General features: G+C 38.8%; 1 protein-coding gene across 2 annotated transcripts in view; it reads right to left on the minus strand.

Moving 5' to 3' along the window:
- Positions 1-5,318: 5,318 nt before the first annotated feature.
- The window catches only part of TSPAN9 (tetraspanin 9), a 469,239-nt gene continuing 454,296 nt past the window's right edge, over positions 5,319-20,261 (minus strand). For both annotated transcript variants that reach the window (XM_077266492.1, XM_077266491.1), the window contains 2 exons: positions 19,240-19,323; positions 5,319-7,232 (listed from right to left, as the gene is read on the minus strand). In XM_077266492.1, coding sequence (XP_077122607.1) covers positions 7,161-7,232; positions 19,240-19,323 — 156 coding nt within the window. In that variant the 3' untranslated portion in view covers positions 5,319-7,160. The remainder of the gene's footprint in view (positions 7,233-19,239; positions 19,324-20,261) is intronic.

A 20,261-nucleotide genomic window follows, 5' to 3' on the forward strand; every position in this document is an offset into this window, starting at 1 on the left:
CAGCTTTCGATCAGGTTTCTAGTGTTTTTGATTCCATTATTCAAAAACAGCAGAATCCTGATGAAAAAAAGGGGAAAAAAGTGCCATTATGAACAAAGCCATAATTTTTAAATAGCAAAAGAAAACATAAATTCTCACAATTTGAGAACTGAAAAAAATGTTAATTTCTCAAAATTTTGAAAATTGAAAAATGTACGATTTGACCTGTGAATATATACTCAGCATATGTATATTGTAAAGTACCTTGACTCGATCATTGAACTCAAAAACATGCTAAAAAACTGGAAAAAAAAGAAAATGCATAAAATACCAAGAACAGTTTTCCTTTAAGAAAAAAAAACCAAGAAACCGTTAACCACTGTAATAACAAGCAAAAGGTGCAATTTTTAAAAAATAAATGCAAAAATCTAAGAAATAATCTAAACATTTAAAATGATATTTCACGTGATAAATATTACAACATGTTGTATGGTTGGTTTTTGTGATTCTATGTATTCAGTTATTTTACAGTACACTGCATATAAGTAATATTGTACCTTATTAAAATCTAACATGCCGACAACAGAAAAAAACCCAAAAACAAATAAAAACATCCCGGTGACCTATCTATTCTATTGTAACAATTTCTAAAAAAAACAAAAACATTTTCTAATTTGCAAAAAAAAAAAAAGAAAAAAATGCAAAAAATAAATAGGTTATTCCACCACAGCAAAAGAAAATGTCGCCAAGACAGTTATAAAAATAATTTGAAAGAAATGCAATTCAAGCATTGTAAATTTACAATTCATTTTTTTTTTAAGAATGTGTCACATAAATACATTTTACAAAAACCAACCGGTAGGTACGTTTCAGATTTATCAAGTATCCTGATGAACTTCAAAAAGCATGAATACTGTAACTCAAATACTAATAATATAACAATAATAATTATAATAATATTTTTAATGTCCAACTTTATTTTTATTTTTTTTAGAAAATTTACCAGAATTTAGGTGTAAATATGTTGAAAATTAATTTGTATGGGGCGAAACGGCAATACCAGGCACCGCCTATGAATAAGAATGGCGCTATTTCTCATACAACCCCTTAAACTTAACAGCAACGCTTTAATTTTGAGCGATATATCTAAATACTGCTATCTAGTCCACTCAATAGCCTCCCAGGTATTGATTACATGGGTCTGACCAGGGGTATAGTTGATGGTGGAAAGAGTGCATGTGCCTAGGGTGTTAGTGCCCCCCACTCCGCATCTAATAAGTCACTCTGTCCTTGCCTGGGTAATTAGGTACATGGGTGGTTTGATGAACCAAATTTTTGCTTTGCGTGAAAGAAGGTTCTATGGAACCTCTGGGTCTTCCACAACATCTAGTCTACAGATCTGATTTTATGGGGTAACTACCAAAGACAAAAAAAAGTAAAGGTATTTTGATTAAAAAGGGTTAATAATGAAGGACTAGTCAAGTAAGACTAAAACTAAATCAATAACATTAAAAAGTTATTTAAAAAGGTTCTCCAATCTGCTTTTTAGCTTTTAGGGTCCTCCAAGGATAAGTTAATCATCAGCGATCAACTGTAATCCCTTGGCAGTAAGTGTAGAGTTTTTCAACAGCAACCCCACAGGAGAAAAAAAGTATTGCACCTGAAAACAATGGGCTGACTATGTAATCCATGGATGTGCACAGTCCTCCAGAGAGCAAAGTGATTTTGAATAGGGAACCCTCTCTATTAACTTCATAGCGTATTTAAAAATAGGTTTTCCAAACCGGACAATTCCTTTAAATGATAAAGGGTCAGCCAACACGCCAACAACGATTTATCTAAAAACCTCTTCGAAGACAAAGTTCTATTTTAGGGAAGACTATAAATTAGGCCTCGGCCTCAGTAAATTAATTTCTTTTTAGCAGCAAATATCCTTACGTCAGTTTCCATTGTGAAAATGTAAACCCGACATGGTCCCTTTTTTTATGTATTTTTTTAATAACACTTAAAATTTAAAGTAAACTGTATTTTAAACCTTCCTGGCTATGACTCTATGCCTTGCTTTGTGTTTTTGATCTTTGACCAACATTATCATCACCAAAAACATATTCTTGGTGGTATAGTACTTAAAGGGGTTTTCTCTCCCTATTGTCTCCCGACTTCTTGCGTGCTTGAGAAGGCAGTTCGGACAGTCGACATGGCTTAACTGTACACTCTCCGATACTGCAAGCAGCTCTGCCTCTGCAGAATCGAAGGAACCTGGCTGGATTCAGTAATCTGGCGAGTTTCAGAGCAGCACTGGCAAACTCTATAGAAAAGAACTTGTAAGCACTTACCCATTTATGGTGTTGAGAAACCCCCCTTAGAGTCAATGTCCACCTTTTAAGACCATTTCATCTTTAGGTCCAACTCTCTCTACAGATTTTCTAATATATCTCTTTAAGGGTTGAAGCTTCCCTCAACATAGCCATAGAGATACACGATAAAAAGAATAAATTCTGCCTGCCTGTAGTCACCACTAGGGGGAGAGCAAGAGCTGACTGTCTACTTAATTAAACTCCCTCTAGTGGACAGAATGGAAAATGAATTAGCACAGAATTTAGGATGTAGTTTTAATAACACATCTTTACCCCTTTCTTCAAAAACAAAATTCTGAATTTCAAAGGAATGCTAGATTTATACAAGAATTCCCAGTCACTTCCGACTAAGTTCCTGAAAAGTATTTTCTAAAACATTTACATTTTGCAGTTGATCTTGTACATGTGACCCAGTTAGTTTCCTAAATAATTCTGAAAATGATGAGTTCCTGTTGCCAGCTTACAATAGAGAGGTGGCCATGAATTCCCAAGCCACTGATAACATGATTATGACACGTCTGATTAATAATTTATCCAAATACATTCACATCATATTGTTGGGAAACTATTATTTGTTATTTACGCTTTTCGGTAAAATCCCACCCTTGAAAGCCATAGATAGGTCCAAAGCTCTGGGCTGATTATGTTTTTATTATATATGTGTAGTTGTCAGAGGCCTCATTTTTTTACTAACTCGAAATCAGCTGCTTAGACAGAGTTAATGAAAAATATTCTGTCTGCCTTCAGCCACCACTAGGGGGAGCTCAGGAACTTGATAATAATACAGTATGCATTGAACTCTTAGGCTCCCTCTAGTGGTGACTTTAGGTGTAAAAAAATTGATTTAGCTTAGAGTAACTGCAGACTTTTGTGCCAAACTCCGACAAGCCTTTTAAGTAAAGCAGAGTAAGGCCGGGGTCACACTTGCAAGTGCAATGTGAGAAACTCGCGCAAGTCTCACGCATCAATTCCCGACACTGCCATCGGCACTCGGGACCAGTGTATGTGGCTGCATGTATTTCTATGCAGCTGAACGCTCCAGTCCGAACTGCCGGCGGCAGTGCCAGGAACTGATGGGAGAGACTCGCGTGAGTTTCTCGTATTGAACTCACAAGTGTGACACCGGCCTAAAAGTGATCATTCTGGATTTTGATTGGGTTTTCCATGCTTAATAAAAGTTGACCAAAAAGACTGTTAGGACCCTGGTCCAGTGGTCACGTTGGTAGTCTGTGGCGGCCAGACCAGTACACTGCAAACTTCCTCCTACCTGCTGGTATTCTGGTTTGTAGACCTCTGCAACATCTTGATGTAAGGCAATCCTCAAGGTCACGATGTTGCAAGCCTACTAATCAGAAGAGGTTCCCAGGATGCTGACAGTTAGTAGAAGTTTGTAGAGCTCTGTTCCAGCCACGAAGGAGTACAGTCGTTGGTGCTAGACCAGGATCTTGCGAATCGTTTTGCTTAGGTCAACATATGAAATTTTTAGCTACGCCAATATAGGGTATGCTGCTTGCACTGCTAGGCAAATGACTAGTTGCTGAGGAATTATTTCAATTTCACCTCTATGTTGGAATGTAATTTAATACGAGGATTCTATGTCTGGTGTCACCACCGAGAGCACCATGTGACTGGAAGCTTCTAGTAATATTCAGTCATATTCTCAGTAGCAAAGAAGATACACAAGTTTCGAAAATGGCACATATTTTCTAGTTAAATACATTATTTTGCAATGTTTTTCCTTATCCGTTTAACGCGGGACATGACTCATTCCATTTCATGAGTTTGAATAGATAAATGTTGAAATGTACGGCAAATCCATGATGAATAGAAGAACATCAATAGAAGCCGCTTATTTCTTCTCGCTCATCCGTCATGAGCTTGTAAAGCAGCAAAACACGTAAGCAGTGCCCACACCGCAGACCAAATTATGGGCACTGTTAAAAAAAGCAGCAATGAGACTTAGAGGTATGTGCCGAAGTGTTTAGCAGGAATGTCCTTTGAAATATTTTACACGGTTTGTAAATGCATTGGAAAAGAATGTGTGCAAAAAAACAGGTCAGTGTCTGTCTACATAAAGATGTGTCCTCCTTTACCTTTCCTCAAATTTCTTAAAATGCAAATTCAATACGTTATCGCGAGCATGAAATGCTGCCAAAACTCTTCCAGGGCTAAAATTTACATTAAGTCACACATATAACATAACTATCTCCCGACAGAATAACACAAAATGATACACATATACCATAAACATTTCCCAAGAGAGTATCACAATTTATTTTTTTTTAACTCATCTTAGGATATATCGAGCCAAGAGGAAAGGTAAGGAAAGACGCATCTGTATTTGGTAAGTGATAGAGTAATAATCCATGCATACGGTTCCACATGCTTTTTTTTCTTATGGTGGCCAGCAGATATCCTATCAAAACTGATGGAAAAAGAACATCTGCCCGACCGTGGCCATTATGAGCCATAAACATTTTCCTCTTCCTTTCGGAAAAGGATTGTTCTCAGATGTTTGCCTCTACAAAGACCTTGATCTAGCTGTAGAAATTGGCCACTCATGGTCACCTTTTGTGGTATCGCTGACTACTAGTGAACGGATAGGATACATTCTCATGAATACTGGTTAAGTAAATAAAATGACTACCCCATCAGTTCCCAGAAAATCCATTGACTTCACGTGCCGCACTACTGGTTCAGACATCATGATAGGTCTCATAGTCCTGACATTTGGTTGAGCCTACCACCGAATTTTAGGCTCCGAACGTACTTTAAGTTCCTTGAACATAGACATCCGTTAGAAAATTTCCTCCAGTCATTGTTTCTTTAGATGCAACATCAGCTCGGTACATCATGAATTGCGACTTACAGAAACATATTTTCATCAGTACCAACATATTCCAACCCAATTATTTGGTAACTCTAAATTCGCGAGACCTTCTTTCCGAGTCCCTCTGGAATAATAACTTGCATTTTTTTTTTGTCCTCAAGTACATAATACTTATTTTATGACAAGTATTCACTGTATTGATAATGCCTCTCAGAGATTATGAAATATTGCAAATGGATTGCTGCTTTAAAGTGAATTTCCACCCAAATCATATGTATACAGATACAATCCGAATTATGTCAGAACAGAATTACGAGACATTTTTAAATTCGCAATCATAGTGGCCAACATGTCTAAATTTGCTAAGAAAGTCCTGCACTTTTGGAAACAATCCTTGCAAATTCAAGCAGTCTTGGTTCGAAAAGGAGTGAGGGTTTACATAAACCTTGCCAAAAAAATGAGTGTACCCACCCGTTTTCGGTCTTTTCCAGGTCGGTCCTGGACCAAGGCTTACATTTTACCTATGGAGAAGTTAGAAGTCAAATTTTGGTGTTCATTGCAGACATTCCTCCCCTTGTAGCTCATCACTTGATCTAAGGGGGGTAGAAGGGTCATCTTGTGGCCATTATAGGGATACTAATACTAGAATTAGAATGATATTGGCTTTGAGGCTTCCTTAGGGTATGTACACACAGAGTGGTTTTTTTGAGGAGGTCAAAAACGACGAGCTTTGTAGTAGAAACCTCTTCAGGAAACGCCTTTTCATTGGGGAAATTTGAGAGGCTTTTTTGTTTCTTGAAGTGGTTTTGAATAGTTTTTGAAAGATTTTGACTGGACCATGCCTAATTTTATTAAGAGAAGCACTTTCTTTTTTCTCACCAGAGGTATTTCTAAAGCTAAATTGGAAAAAAAAAATAGCTCAAAAGACTGAACGTGTGAACACAAAAGTGATTTTACAATGGAAATGAAAAACTTTTTTAGCAGTTTTTGAAGTGAAAAAACTCCACAAAATACTCAGTATGCACATACCTTAGAGTCCTTCAGTCCAAAGTGATGGAAACACACTGTGGCAGAAGGAAAGTGACAATCACTTAGGACATATTTTGTGTTTAGGATAGATGTCACTTTTTTTTTATCCCTGATTATATCATTTAGGTGGAACTACACTTTAAAATGACAAAATAAACATTTGAATCCAATACATGTCTATAAAAATAACTCAATATAATCAATATACCTTTACATTGTAAAAAAACAGTGACATCTTTGATGCAAACCTTACGTTTGTTTAGCTGAAAGGTAACTTGGCAATGGTATATAAACCAAAAACAGTTTCTCAATTTTTGCACCGTATCTGAAATAGAAACACTAATTGTCATTTCGGACCCTACTTACTGCAGGTGAACCCTTTAAAGATCATACAGAATTCTGTAGTTTTGTGGTAAATGATCAAAAAAAAAGAGCAAAAACAAAGAAAGGCAAAAAAGTTCAAAAACATGTCAACGAAAACACTAGTTCTAATTGGAGTAACAAAAAAAAACATGTCCCGTAAGGTACAAAAGAATTTCTCAGTCCATTCCATGCAAACTGGCCCATATCACCGATGTGGCGGGCTACAGTTTTCAATGGCTTTCTTAAGTCATCCATTTTTGTAGAGTTCTTCGATTTATATTTTTTCGAAATTCAAACATGTTCCAGAAGCATAAGCATATCCGTCATGTATTGGTAGGAGTCTTAAGTCTATTAGTAAGCAAAGCTCAGTCTTTTTCGTTTTCTTCAGACGTTCAAGAAGAGTTTTAGAGCGGGAAACTGTCTCTAAACATTTCCTTTCTTCTTTGGCAAATTAATAGCAGGTGTAAAAATATAAGTCAGGTAAAGTTTCGGCTGTGACGGTAGTCTAGTGACCAATGTTCGGATTCCTTGGTTCTTGACATTGTTTTATGGCAAAGTGTATTTTATTTACTGTATACAGACGTCTTTTTTTTTAGACGCCCTTAGGCGTCGTATTTTTTACCAGTCCAGTGGATTTGCTGGAAGAGGATCATAGAAAAGGCCATTGCAAGTATCTGAAAGAGACAACAAATGAAATTAAGTCAATATTATATCCCGCAGATAGAAACCCCCTGTGGATAAACAGGTTCAATTTATACAACGGGATTACTTTATTTTTCATGGCCCGTTGCTCCAACTCTGGTATCCAAGGCACAGTAAAATCTGTTTACTGAGTAACGTCTTTATCAAGTTTACAAAAAGATCCGTCCGTCAAAAGTTTTGCTAATTCCCTCTAACTCTTGTAATTATATTGATCCAGAGATGGTTGGATGAATGAAAGACCTTTGTGCAATTATTTCAAGTACTCGATATAAAAGGAAGACAATAACTTCTCTCTTGGCTCGGAAGTTGAAATCCGACCTTGCAAAATGTGAGAATGCGTTCTTCAGTCTGACCCTAAATGTATCCCCCAAGTGAAATGTACATGCTGTATTAAAATGAAAGGGTCTCAAATATCATTCTGTAAAAATAGGTTGATAATATATCCTTTCATGAGATGTCTTTTGTTACATCTGTTGAGGAAAATAAATAAAACTAACAATGGTAGAAGATACAGCTTAGTGATCACCGGATTAAAGAGAGTGGCTAAGGTTTCGAGGATGTAGGTCTATCCAAAACTCTCTACATTTCTCTCTAGCTTTAGATTTCAAACAAACCACCACGACATAACCCAAATGAATTTATAAGCCCAGTTGACCACTATGAGGAAAGATGAAGAACTGGGAATTGGTTCATATAAATTCAACTTTTGGCTAATGTGATGTACATTGTTTACATATACAAACCTATGAGCTGATTGACTAGTTCTATAGGTTCTACCATAATTTAACCAAAACCTTCCCTCTGGGCCTATGGTGCCTACAGCTAATCTTAGCCTAATTATGTCCCTATAAAATAGACTTTGGAGTAAATGGAGTGGATTTAGGGGGGTTGGGGCAACTCTTACCAACATGTAGCTCGAAAATCGAACCTGTGGTCAAATTATCTGGTGCCTTGAAAGCCCTCAAACATGTAGGCCACTTCTTCTCCAAGACCATCCAAAGACCTTTTGTGTCTACAGCTTAATTTTGATCTGATTGTGTCCCATTGCTTTAGATCTTCGAGTAAAAATAATTGGCTACAGGGCTGTATTGTTGTGTAGCGGTAGACTCGTATTTAGATCTCCGAACCTTGGGGCAAATTGTCTTGTGCTTTAGACTTCAGCCATCAAGTTAGCCACACCAATCCTCAGGGCTACCTAGAGACCTTAATTTGGCTCCGACGGTGTCCTATTGCATTAGTTTTTCAAGTGAAAAGCACTGGATATACAGCTGTACTGTCGTGTAGCGGTAGACTTGTATTTACATCTCGGAAGCTTTGGGCAGATCATTTCTTGCCTTGAACGTCAGCCATCAAGTAGGCCACAATAATCTTCTGGGCTGCCTATAGGTCTGTATTTGGCTCTAACTGTGTCCGATTGCATTCAACTTTTGAGTGAAATAGCACAGATTCTGCTGGATTACTGTTGTGTTTCTTTAAATTTGTTGGCCTTCTTAAAGGTAAAATATCATTCTACCGTAACAAATGGTGGCTCCAAGTTCAGCTCAGTTGTAGAAGCTACATTTAGATGTACTTGACCCAACTAGGTAAAAAAAGAGTTGACACAAATTTAACATATCTTTGTCCATGGCATAACTTGAAGCTGTTGGACCCCACTGAAAATTATGTAATTTGGCCTCACATCTACCATGTGTCATTTATAATATTGAGTCTTTTATATGGCACCTTCAGACAGGCTTGGGTATAACTACTACCACCAAGTCCCTCACTGGTTTTTGTTATAACCCAATTATTCAAAATGGACCTATGGCGCCACCAGGGAGAGGGATTATGTTGGGTGTAGAGTAGAGTTGATGTGAATCGATTCCCAGGACCCAGCCCAGCAGTCAGGTCAGTAATATTTGGCCGCTGAGAATGGCCTTCCACCTCCATCATCCAGTGCTCTCCTTTTCATTAGCTGGCTGTGTGCAACATCACACCGCAACAATGACTTCACACCAGAATCTCAGGGCTCCTTTCCAGCAGCCGGAGATTACCGACTTTAGTGCTGGACTGAATTCTGCAAATCCATTCGCACAAACTCTAGAAGAGTGCATGAAGATAGCCACTTTAAGAGCACAACTAGCTAACTTGGATCCATAACATCTCCAGATGGTATTATAGGGACTTGCATAGTATAATCCTTTTAGATCAAATTTAGGACATCCTGAGGGTCTTTTCTATGAACATTTCGGCAATGGTCCACTCTATACTTTTTGGATTTTACAATTCTGTTTTGAGGTCGCTGGCATGTCAGCAGCAAGCACTGATGTTTCTATTTCCTTACTATAATAATGAAATTTTGTCATTTGCTCCAATTAGCCACGATCACTGTATTCCGGACGCAAGCAGAGATCCGCACTGACTGCATCGATTGTTCAAGAAGGCAAGAATTAAGTAAGAAAAATAATGTAGATGTATTGAGACCTTACATTGCCAGAGGGATTAAGATCATTTCCTGAACATAAATGCTGATTATTACAAATGCTGACAGTACGCTAAAATAGCAAAAGCCTGAAAATGTGAAACAGAAAATGGAAAAATATTGCATATGAAAGTTCCTACAAATGTGATTAATTGCTGCCATTCTCGTATTCAAAAACATAGGTGGTATGCTAATTAAGGCACCTCCTAGACTGAAGGGTTTGGGATGAATGGCTTGAGATGAACCATGCGGTCATATTAGTGCTCCTTGTAGTACAGAAGTGCCGTGAGTGTGAGTATCATGTCCCTTTTAGCCAATATGGTTGGGTAACATCATCTCTATAAACCTGTTAATTCAATATAGTATACTCTGAAATCAGGCATCTTAGTCTAGGAAAAGGCTAAATGCAGTGTCAGACTGGGCTTTATTGAGTCCTCATACTTGCATACCAAGAATGTTATCAATACCATGGATGGCAAGACGAATAAATAAATTAATTTTGGAACAAATCAAGCCAGATATGTCACCCAAAGCAAGGATCACCAGCGAACGACTTGCCAACTATGGACCCATCATATGAAGAGAGAAATCATTGGAGAAGGACATCATGGTGGGAAGAATAGAAGAAACAAGGCGAAGAGGAGGACCAGCCACCGAGTGGCTTGATACTATCAAGATAATGGCGTAGGAGACCCTGGTGGACCTATCTAGGCTTGCACAAGATCGATCTTCCTACAGAGCTTTCATCCATCAAGTCGCCATGGCTCGAGATTGAGCTGAAGGCTGTTAAAAAAATAAATACTTGCCAATAGTCTAAATATCGCCAGGAAAATCATGAAAATGGAACAAAAAAATGGTCAAAAAGTGGGTATTTCTGTGCCCAGAAATGTCTTCAAAAGTGTACAGTTTGCAGAGGCTGTAAGTGGTCAAGATGGCGGAGCTTAAAAGGAACCGGTCATGTGCCCAAGCACTATTAATCTGTAGATATGGGGTTCATCTGCAGGTTAAGAGGGTTACAATGCTGTTCAGCTTCCACAGTGAAAGCACAGCTGCTGGGAAAAAATTAATATTATTCCTCCAGAGAATCATGGCCTTTTAGTCATAGAGGCCTAAGGGAACTGTGATAAATCAAGAGAGGCCGTACTGGGCCCTGTCATTAAAGGGTGGCCAACTTGACAGGGTTTGGGGTGGGAATGGCGATGAAGTGAATAAAGGGTTTGGGGACAGGAAGGGTTAATTGAAAGAATGATGATGAGGGGGTCATCACAGTGGGAGGAACATAGGAGTAGGAGGGAGTTAAAAAGGTGGGGACCATTAGTACGGGGCAGACATTTTACGTACAGGCCTGATGGGAACAATTTCCCACCGGCCATCCCATTGTTAACATGGTTATTTTCACTAGGGGGTTCGGTTTCAGAACTGTGGCTGTTTTTATTACGTGTTTTCAGTTGGGGAAATTTCAATCTTTTTATCATAGCAGTGGGGCGAAGGAAGAGGTCCTTGAAGTTGGTGCATGTGGTTAATGGCGGGTTATGGAGGACAGGAGCCCACAAGGTTCTGAACCACCCAAGTGGACTCAATGAAGTGATGATGGGGAGTGGAACTCTCGAGTTAAGGTATGGAAGGGCCTTAGGATAATGTGTTTATGTTTAGTCGACAGGTTGGCTAACAGATGCCTCTGCCCTAGTGCCAAAAATTGTCTAGAGGTAAAATACGTCCTGAGCAAATGTGTTTATATGCTACCCGTCATAGGTCACAGGGGCTTCAAGGACCATCCTCCACTTTTCTCAATATGGTTGATTTTCTAATTTATGTTGTTTGTTGGCTACTGTGGCCAGGCTTTGACACATGTGAACAGAGCCCAAAGGAGCTGTTGTAACAAATGACACCTAAAATACGGCGTTATTAGGGGTCTTTTACTGGAAAAGTTAGGCATGCTACTCAATTTTTTTTGTATTTCTAGCCAACAGAACGGAATCTGTGATGGAGCCTAAAGAAGCTGTTCTATCAAATGACAGACAATGCCTCATCTATCAAATGCTCTTTGTTACGCCAAGTTATTGTGTCTTTTAGGTAAGGGATGTTTGGAGAAGGTGGACTATTTAAGTAACCTTTAAAATGAAAGCTGCCCTCCTTACACGTGCACCATATGCCTCTGCCACAAAGTTACATGATTGTCGCAGCTCAGAGGTGAAGTAACGTCTGCCGTAACTCTTCAAAGAAACCAGCTTCTATCTTTAGGAAATGTTTCAGTGGAAAGGTTCTTCTTTGTAAAGGTTAAACGAGGCATACATTACCCCTCCGCGAGCTGCGGATACACGTCTGACCATCTTATGCTTCACATACATTTTACACCTAAGGTATTTGGGTTTAAATAAAGCTTAATTGAGCTTATAAACAATAAAAAAGCGAGAGCCTTTAGGCAAATTTCAGACCGTTCTTGCTCCATTGAGGCCAGATTTAAGCAAAGTTGAATAACGCTATCTGCCGAGGTGCTGTAAACCCAACCAACCGGAGATTAGCGCCATATACTGCCACATAAATATAACCGCAATATATTGCAATTAAATCTAATACTGTCTAAATATTGCCCTGAAGAAGGCAGCTATCTGCTGCTGGGTGATGAGGTTTTTAGTTTTGAAGAATGTAATAATTCCTACCAAATATTGCTTAGCAAAGCAAATGTATAAAAGATGTCACACATGCACCATGACCCAGTTTTGTACTATAAAGATTATCCGGGCTTACAGACCATTTATTGTATAGCTCGTACCTTTGGCATTGCCACTAAGGACCCTGTAGGGCAGTTATATTTCAGGGAACAATTTGCAATAAAACAGACGAAGTGACCTATTTAAAAAAAAAAAAATGACTAAAAATGATGGGAGGATAATACGTAAGTCAGCAACTTTGTGAAGATGATTCTACAGAGACACGGTTATATTTGCTCTTAAGACCGTTGAAGGAGGACTAAAGGGGAAATATACAATTCCTAACATGTAGGAGATATTAAGGACGCTGGATGCATGTTGTTACATCCAAATTGTGCAAATGTAAAATTTTGCCTGTAATAAATTTACTAGAGGAGGTCAGGAAGGAAACACTATCTATGTATCTATCTATCTATCTATCTATCTATTATCTATCTATCTATCTATCTATCCATCCATCCATCTATCTATCTATCCTCATATCTATCTATCTATCTATCTATCTATCTATCTATCTATCTATCTATTATCTATCTATCTATCTATCTATCTATCTATTATCAATCTATCCTCATATCTACCGTATCTATTATCTATCTATATACTGTATTATCTATTTATTATCTATCATCTATATATGATATATCTATCTATTATCTATCTATCCTCATATCTATCTATTATCTATCTATCTATCTATTATCTATCTATTATCTATCTATATATTATCTATTTATTATCTATCATCTATCTATGTATCTATCTATTATCTATTATCTATCTATCTATCTGCTGTCTATCTATCTATTATCTATCTATCTATCTATCTATCTATCCTCATATCTATCTATTATCTATCTATTATCTATCTATATATTATCTCTTTATTATCTATCATCTATATATGATCTATCCATCTATCTATCTATCTATCTATCTATCTATCTATCTATCTATCTATCTATCTATTATCTATCTATCTATTGTCTATCATATGTATCTATCTATTATCTACAGTGAGGAAAAAAAGTATTTAGTCTGCCACGAATTGTGCAAGTTCTCCCACTTAAAAAGATGAGAGAGGCCTGTAATTGACATCATAGGTAGACCACAACTATGAGAGTCAAAATGAGAAAACAAATCCAGAAAATCACTTTGTCTGATTTGGCAAGATTTATTTTGCAAATTATGGTGGAAAATAAGTATTTGGCCACCTAAAAACATGCAAGACTTATTGCTCTCACAGACCTGTAACTTCTTCTTTAAGAGGCTCCTCTGTCCTCCACCTTTAGTAATGGCTCCTGTTAGAACTTGTTATCAGTATAAAAGACACCTGTGCACAACCTCAAACAGTCACACTCCAAACTCAACTATGATGAAGACCAAAGAGCTGTCGAAGGACACCAGAAACACAATTGTAGCCCTGCACCAGGCTGGGAAGACTGAATCTGCAATAGGCGAGCAGCTTGGTGTGATGAAATCAACTGTGGGAGCAATAATAAGAAAATGGAAGACATACAAGGCCACTGATAATCTCCCTCGACCTTGGGCTCCACACAAGATCTCACCCTGTGGGGTCAAAATGATCACTAGAACGGTGAGCAAAAATCCCAGAACCACAAGGGGGTACCTAGTGAATGACCTGCATAGAGCTGGGACCACCGTACCAAAGGCCTACCATCAGTAACACACTACACCGCCAGAGATTCAGATCCCTCAGTGCCAGACGTGTCCCCCTACTTAAGCCAGTACATGTCCAGGCTCGTCTGAAGTTTGCTAGAGAGCATTTGGATTATCCAGAAGAGTATTGGGAGAATGTCATATGGTCTGATGAAACCAAAGTAGAACTGTTTGGTAGAAACAAAACTCGTCATGTTTGGAGGAGACAGAATGCTGAGTTGCATCCAAAAAACACCATACCTAGTGTGAAGCATGGGGGTGGCAACATCATGCTTTGGGGCTGTTTCTCTGCAAAGGGATCAGGATGACTGATCCATGTACATGAAAGAATAAATGGGGCCATGTATCGTGATATTTTGAGTGCAAGCCTCCTTTCATCAGCAAGGGCATTGAAGATGAAACGTGGATGGGTCTTTCAGCATGAAAATGATCCCAAGCACACCACCAGGGCAATGAAGGAGTGGCTTCGTAAGAAGCATATGAAGGTCCTAGAGTGGCCTAGCCAGTCTCCAGATCTGAACCCCATAGGAAACCTTTAGAGAGTTAAAAGCTCGTGTTGCCCAGCGACAGACCCAAAACATCACTGCTCTAGAGGAGATCGGCATAGAGGAATGGGCCATCATACCACCAACAGTGTGTGCCAACCTTGTGAAGACTTACAGAAAACGTTTGACCTCTGTCATTGCCAACAAACGATATATGACAAAATATTGAGATGAACTTTCGTTAATGACCAAATACTTATTTTCCACCATAATTTGAAAAACAAATCTTGCCAAATCAGACAAGGTGATTTTCAGGATTTGTTTTCTCATTTTGACTCTCATAGTTGTGGTCTACAGTGCCTACAAGTTGTATTCAACCCCCTGCAGATTTAGCAGGTTTACACATTTGGAATTAACTTGGCATTGTGACATTTGGACTGTAGATCAGCCTGGAAGTGTGAAATGCACTGCAGCAAAAAAGAATGTTATTTCTTTGTTTATTTTTTTTTTAAATTGTGAAAAGTCTTTTCAGAGGGTCATTTATTATTCAACCCCTCAACCCACCAGAATTCTGTTTGGTTCCCCTAAACTATTAAGAAGTAGTTCAGGCACAAAGAACAATGAGCTTCACATGTTTGGATTAATTATCTCTTTTTCCAGCCTTTTCTGACTATTTAAGACCCTCCCCAAACTTGTGAACAGCACTCAAACATGGTCAACATGGGAAAGACAAAGGAGCATTCCAAGGCCATCAGAGACAAGATCGTGGAGGGTCACAAGGCTGGCAAGGGGTACAAAACCCTTTCCAAGGAGTTGGGCCTACCTGTCTCCACTGTTGGGAGCATCATCCGGAAGTGGAAGGCTTATGGAACTACTGTTAGCCTTCCACGGCCTGGACAGCCTTTGAAAGTTTCCTCCCGTGCCGAGGCCAGGCTTGTCCGAAGAGTCAAGGCTAACCCAAGGACAACAAGGAAGGAGCTCTGGGAAGATCTCATGGCAGTGGGGACATTGGTTTCAGTCAATACCATAAGTAACGTACTCCACCGCAATGGTCTCCGTTCCAGATGAGCCCGTAAGGTACCTTTACTTTCAAAGCGTCATGTCAAGGCTCGTCTACAGTTTGCTCATGATCACTTGGAGGACTCTGAGACTGACTGGTTCAAGGTTCTCTGGTCTGATGAGACCAAGATCGAGATCTTTGGTGCCAACCACACACGTGACGTTTGGAGACTGGATGGCACTGCATACGACCCCAAGAATACCATCCCTACAGTCAAGCATGGTGGTGGCAGCATCATGCTGTGGGGCTGTTTCTCAGCCAAGGGGCCTGGCCATCTGGTCCGCATCCATGGGAAGATGGATAGCACGGCCTACCTGGAGATTTTGGCCAAGAACCTCCGCTCCTCCATCAAGGATCTTAAGATGGGTCGTCATTTCATCTTCCAACAAGACAACGACCCAAAGCACACAGCCAAGAAAACCAAGGCCTGGTTCAAGAGGCAAAAAATCAAGGTGTTGCAGTGGCCTAGTCAGTCTCCTGACCTTAACACAATTGAAAACTTGTGGAAGGAGCTCAAGATTAAAGTCCACATGAGACACCCAAAGAACCTAGATAACTTGGAGAAGATCTGCATGGAGGAGTGGGCAAAGATAACTCCAGAGACCTGTGCCGGACTGATCAGGTCTTATAAAAGACGATTATTAGCTGTAATTGCAAACAAAGGTTATTCCACAAAATATTAAACCTAGGGGTTGAATAATAATTGACCCACACTTTTATGTTTAAAATTTATAAAAATTTAACTGAGCAACAAAACTTTTTGGTTTGTAAGATTTATGCATCTGTTAATAAATCCTGCTCTTGTTTGAAGTTTGAAGGCTCTAACTTATTTGCATCTTATTAAACCTGCTAAATCTGCAGGGGGTTGAATACTACTTGTAGGCACTGTATCTATCTATCTATCTATCTATCTATCTATCTATCTATCTATCTATCTATTATCTATCTATATATTATCTATCTATTATCTATCTATCTATTATCCATCTATTATCTATCTATCTATCTACTGTATCTATCATCTTTCTATTATCTATCTATCATCTATCTAATCTATCATCTATCCGTCTTCTTGCCTGTTTGTCTAGTATCTATCTGTCCATCCATCATCTTGGTGAACAAGTAACAGACCATATTGGCTTTCTGTCTAAAAACAAGACTTAGGGGAATATATTTAATAATACATCTTTGTCCTATAACTGATCGCCTCGTGCTCGTACAGCAGCTGTGCTAGCTATAATCTGAAATTATATCTGCAGAGGGTAACAACCACTTTATCGCTCCCCCTAAACTGATTTCTCTGTGAAAATCCAACATTCTATAAATGGAAACTTTACTGGGAAGTTTATATTAGAAATTTGTTTTTAACATTTTCTGTTCTGGACTGTCCAAGTTAAAAGCTGTGAACACCTTTGTAGGGATTTTCTTTTTATTAATCTGTTTCCTAAATGATTCCTTTGCCTAATTTCTAATTAGCCTTAATTTTAACAAACTGCCTTACGCTTTGCTTCAGCAAAGTGTCTGTAAGTCCTTCTAGCTGAGAGACTAGCAAAAAAGTTGCAAAAGCGTCAGAGTTGCCGCTTCTAGTTCTGACAGCTCTCGCTTCCTCCCTCTCTGTTCTTTCAGTGGTAGAGCTCAGTCAGATGTCAGTGATTTTTCTTGTACACAAAATAAAGACAAATTTTCATTAATGTTTTGGATTAAATTTTCGTCAGTATTTGGCCAGCCTGTTCCTTTGTTACCGAAAAATCAGAATTTGCATTGATATGAGGTTTAAGAGCTACATGTAGATCTTAGCCTCTGTTGAGGCTCTCGACAGCATAATGCTGCTGTTATAGAGCGCTGGATCCTACTTGCCCTATAAAATTTGTAAGATTTTGGCCCATGAGAGAATATGAGTCTCACCAATGAAAGGTCACCTTGTCACATTTAGAGGGCACACGAATTGGCCATTTTATATCATAATTTGCCAATTTTATAAGTACACTCTATATAGTAGTAATGAAGTTTAAAATTCCTACAGTCCATTTTTTCGTATACCTTGGCGCCCATGCACCATGTATCTATCTAGTATATATTGATCCAGGATCTCAGGAACCATGCTAAAGAAGAAAGATTATGGTTAGGTTGTGCATCTTCGCATTGCAGACTACTGACCATTAACAAATAAATGAACCTCATCTATTATCCAGATAACAGATCAGTAATAAACATGCATTACATGAACAATAGAAATGAGCCAATCTGTCAAAATTAGAATTTGGCGGATTGAATCGAATAATATGAAACCAATATGCATCAAATTTATTCTATATCAAGTGAACTAGGTCCAATTATCATTAAAAAAAAACAGTTTTCTATGCACTTTGCTCTCCTGACCGCAAAGTATAATAAGTAGATCAGGAATGGGTTAAAAAACTATAAAATATCATACTTATCTCACTTGACCCTGCCACCATCGCTCCCCGCCATTTCTCTGTTGGCTTTCTAAGGCTCCTTGACCAGCTTTGGTCTCTTAATCTCTTCACTGGTATTTCCATGTCCTGCTAGGACTCAACGAATGTCATGACATGTGACGGCCCATATGACTACTTTAGGTGATGCATGTTATGACATCAACCTTCATCTAAGCTTAAAGGGCTTGTCCAGGCTTGGGGCTCAAGTCTGCAGTCACTCTACGTGACTTCAGACTTGTGAGTCCTCACAGTGTGCACACTGCGCACTGTCAGGATTCTCAGGTGCCAGCGTCAGGAGCGGGCAGTCATGTGACAGCAAGTATATGATTTGCATACTTCTGGCCACATTCCAACTAGACGTATCCAACCTCACTCAATTCTCTTGCATCGAGAGAGGCCGTGCACGTTTAGTCGGCATGTGACTGCATGTATGCAAATCACATACTAGTAGTTACACACCCACCCACACCCAGCGCCAGCATTGGAGAATCATGACAGCGCGCTGTGAGGATTCAAAAGTCTTCAGACTTGAACCTTAAGCTTGAACAATCCCTTTAATCAACACTGGAAGCCTTGAAGAGTGGAGAGATCAGAGACAGAGGAAGTGAGTAGAGGACTGACAGGGAGTTGTAAAGACGTTAGAGGCTAGATCAGTATGATACTTTCTTCTCTTTTAACCCTTTTACATTCTGCTCAATTTGCAAGAATCGAATTCCCAATAATTTTGGGAAATTGTAAACTAATTTGATTGGTTTAGAATCTGTTCACTCATCCTTACACATGTAATGCTTTAATTTCCCTCTAGAGGCGCTGGTAGAGAATTGATGTTGAGCTGTCGGTTCCAAAAGTGATTACAATTGTTTGCCGAGCAACAGTACACTTTGTGGTCAGCTACAAATAATGTGTTATTTGTAAAGCATCCTATAAAAAATCTCTACTGGCAAGTGATTGGCTTCAAAGTGAGCTCTAAATGGAGTTTTCTTATGCTGGACCCTTTGGGACCCATTACTGTCAGAACGTGACCAACGGGAGGGTTCTTTAGCACGTTGAATGATCAGTCGACCATGCCTGAAGTACATATTCCTTTAACAGTATTGGATGAGATAATAAAAATCAGCTTACATACCTGTATTATGAGGACGCACATCCCAATTGTCCCAAGGACAAGCTTGTTGTCAACAAACCACATCTTCACTTTCTCATAACAACCCTACCGACCAAAGCAAACATCAACGTTAATTGATATAAGATGTTATGTTTCTCTACGGAAAATCCGGTCATCCTTGAACTGTTTTGTTTTGTTGTACTTATAAATATACAAAGGCTTAAAATGTTCAGGCTAATACCATATCTACAAAGAACAAATTATACCCAAGAGTTGAAAAAAATATAGAAAAATAACTAACAATTACTTGGCTTTTATATTCTTGGCCTACGAGATTTACTAGAACTGTTGACAGCTCTAAAGAGCTACATACACATTAGATAAAAGTCGATTTCGGCAGGGAATCTTTTGTGTATGGGGGGGACTTCCAACTCTCTACCGGGAGATGATTGAGGGTAAGAAGGAATCAGTGGTTTGCTCCGAGGGAAGATAAGCCAATGTCAGAGGTCATAGAGGACACAGGAGAGCTTGGCTGAACCAAAAAGTTGCACCAGTTGGACTTACATCAATCACTAAAACAGGGAACCTGACGAAAGCTGTGAAGAATGTAGAGGTGGTGGATGCCCATGTCTGGCTTCCTCCATTCATTTTCATGGTGCTTCCGAAATTGGTCATCAATTTTCAGAGCTCTGATACAAATGAATAGAGTTATGGTTTCACAACCATCTCTACATCCCTTTAATAATTGACTCTCTGCTGTAGAAAGTTTAGGTGGGCTGAAACGCATCCAGTTATTTGTTGAATGCAAGAAAAAAATGTGAATGTGAGTGCCAGGATCTTCTTGATATTGCATTATCTACTACCATTATCAGTGGAGTGCTGATCACTTTGGATAACTACATGTAGACCTTTCGGTGGGCAGTATGTTATATACATAGCAAGAGAAGGTGAGCATATTGCAGAAATAACTGTCAATCATGAAATAGGACCGCCCATTGGACCCCTAAGCACTAAGCATGTAAACTGCATTTATAGCAAACAGC

The sequence above is a fragment of the Ranitomeya variabilis genome, chromosome 5 (genome assembly GCF_051348905.1).
Source record: "Ranitomeya variabilis isolate aRanVar5 chromosome 5, aRanVar5.hap1, whole genome shotgun sequence".
NCBI classification, from domain to species: domain Eukaryota; kingdom Metazoa; phylum Chordata; class Amphibia; order Anura; family Dendrobatidae; genus Ranitomeya; species Ranitomeya variabilis.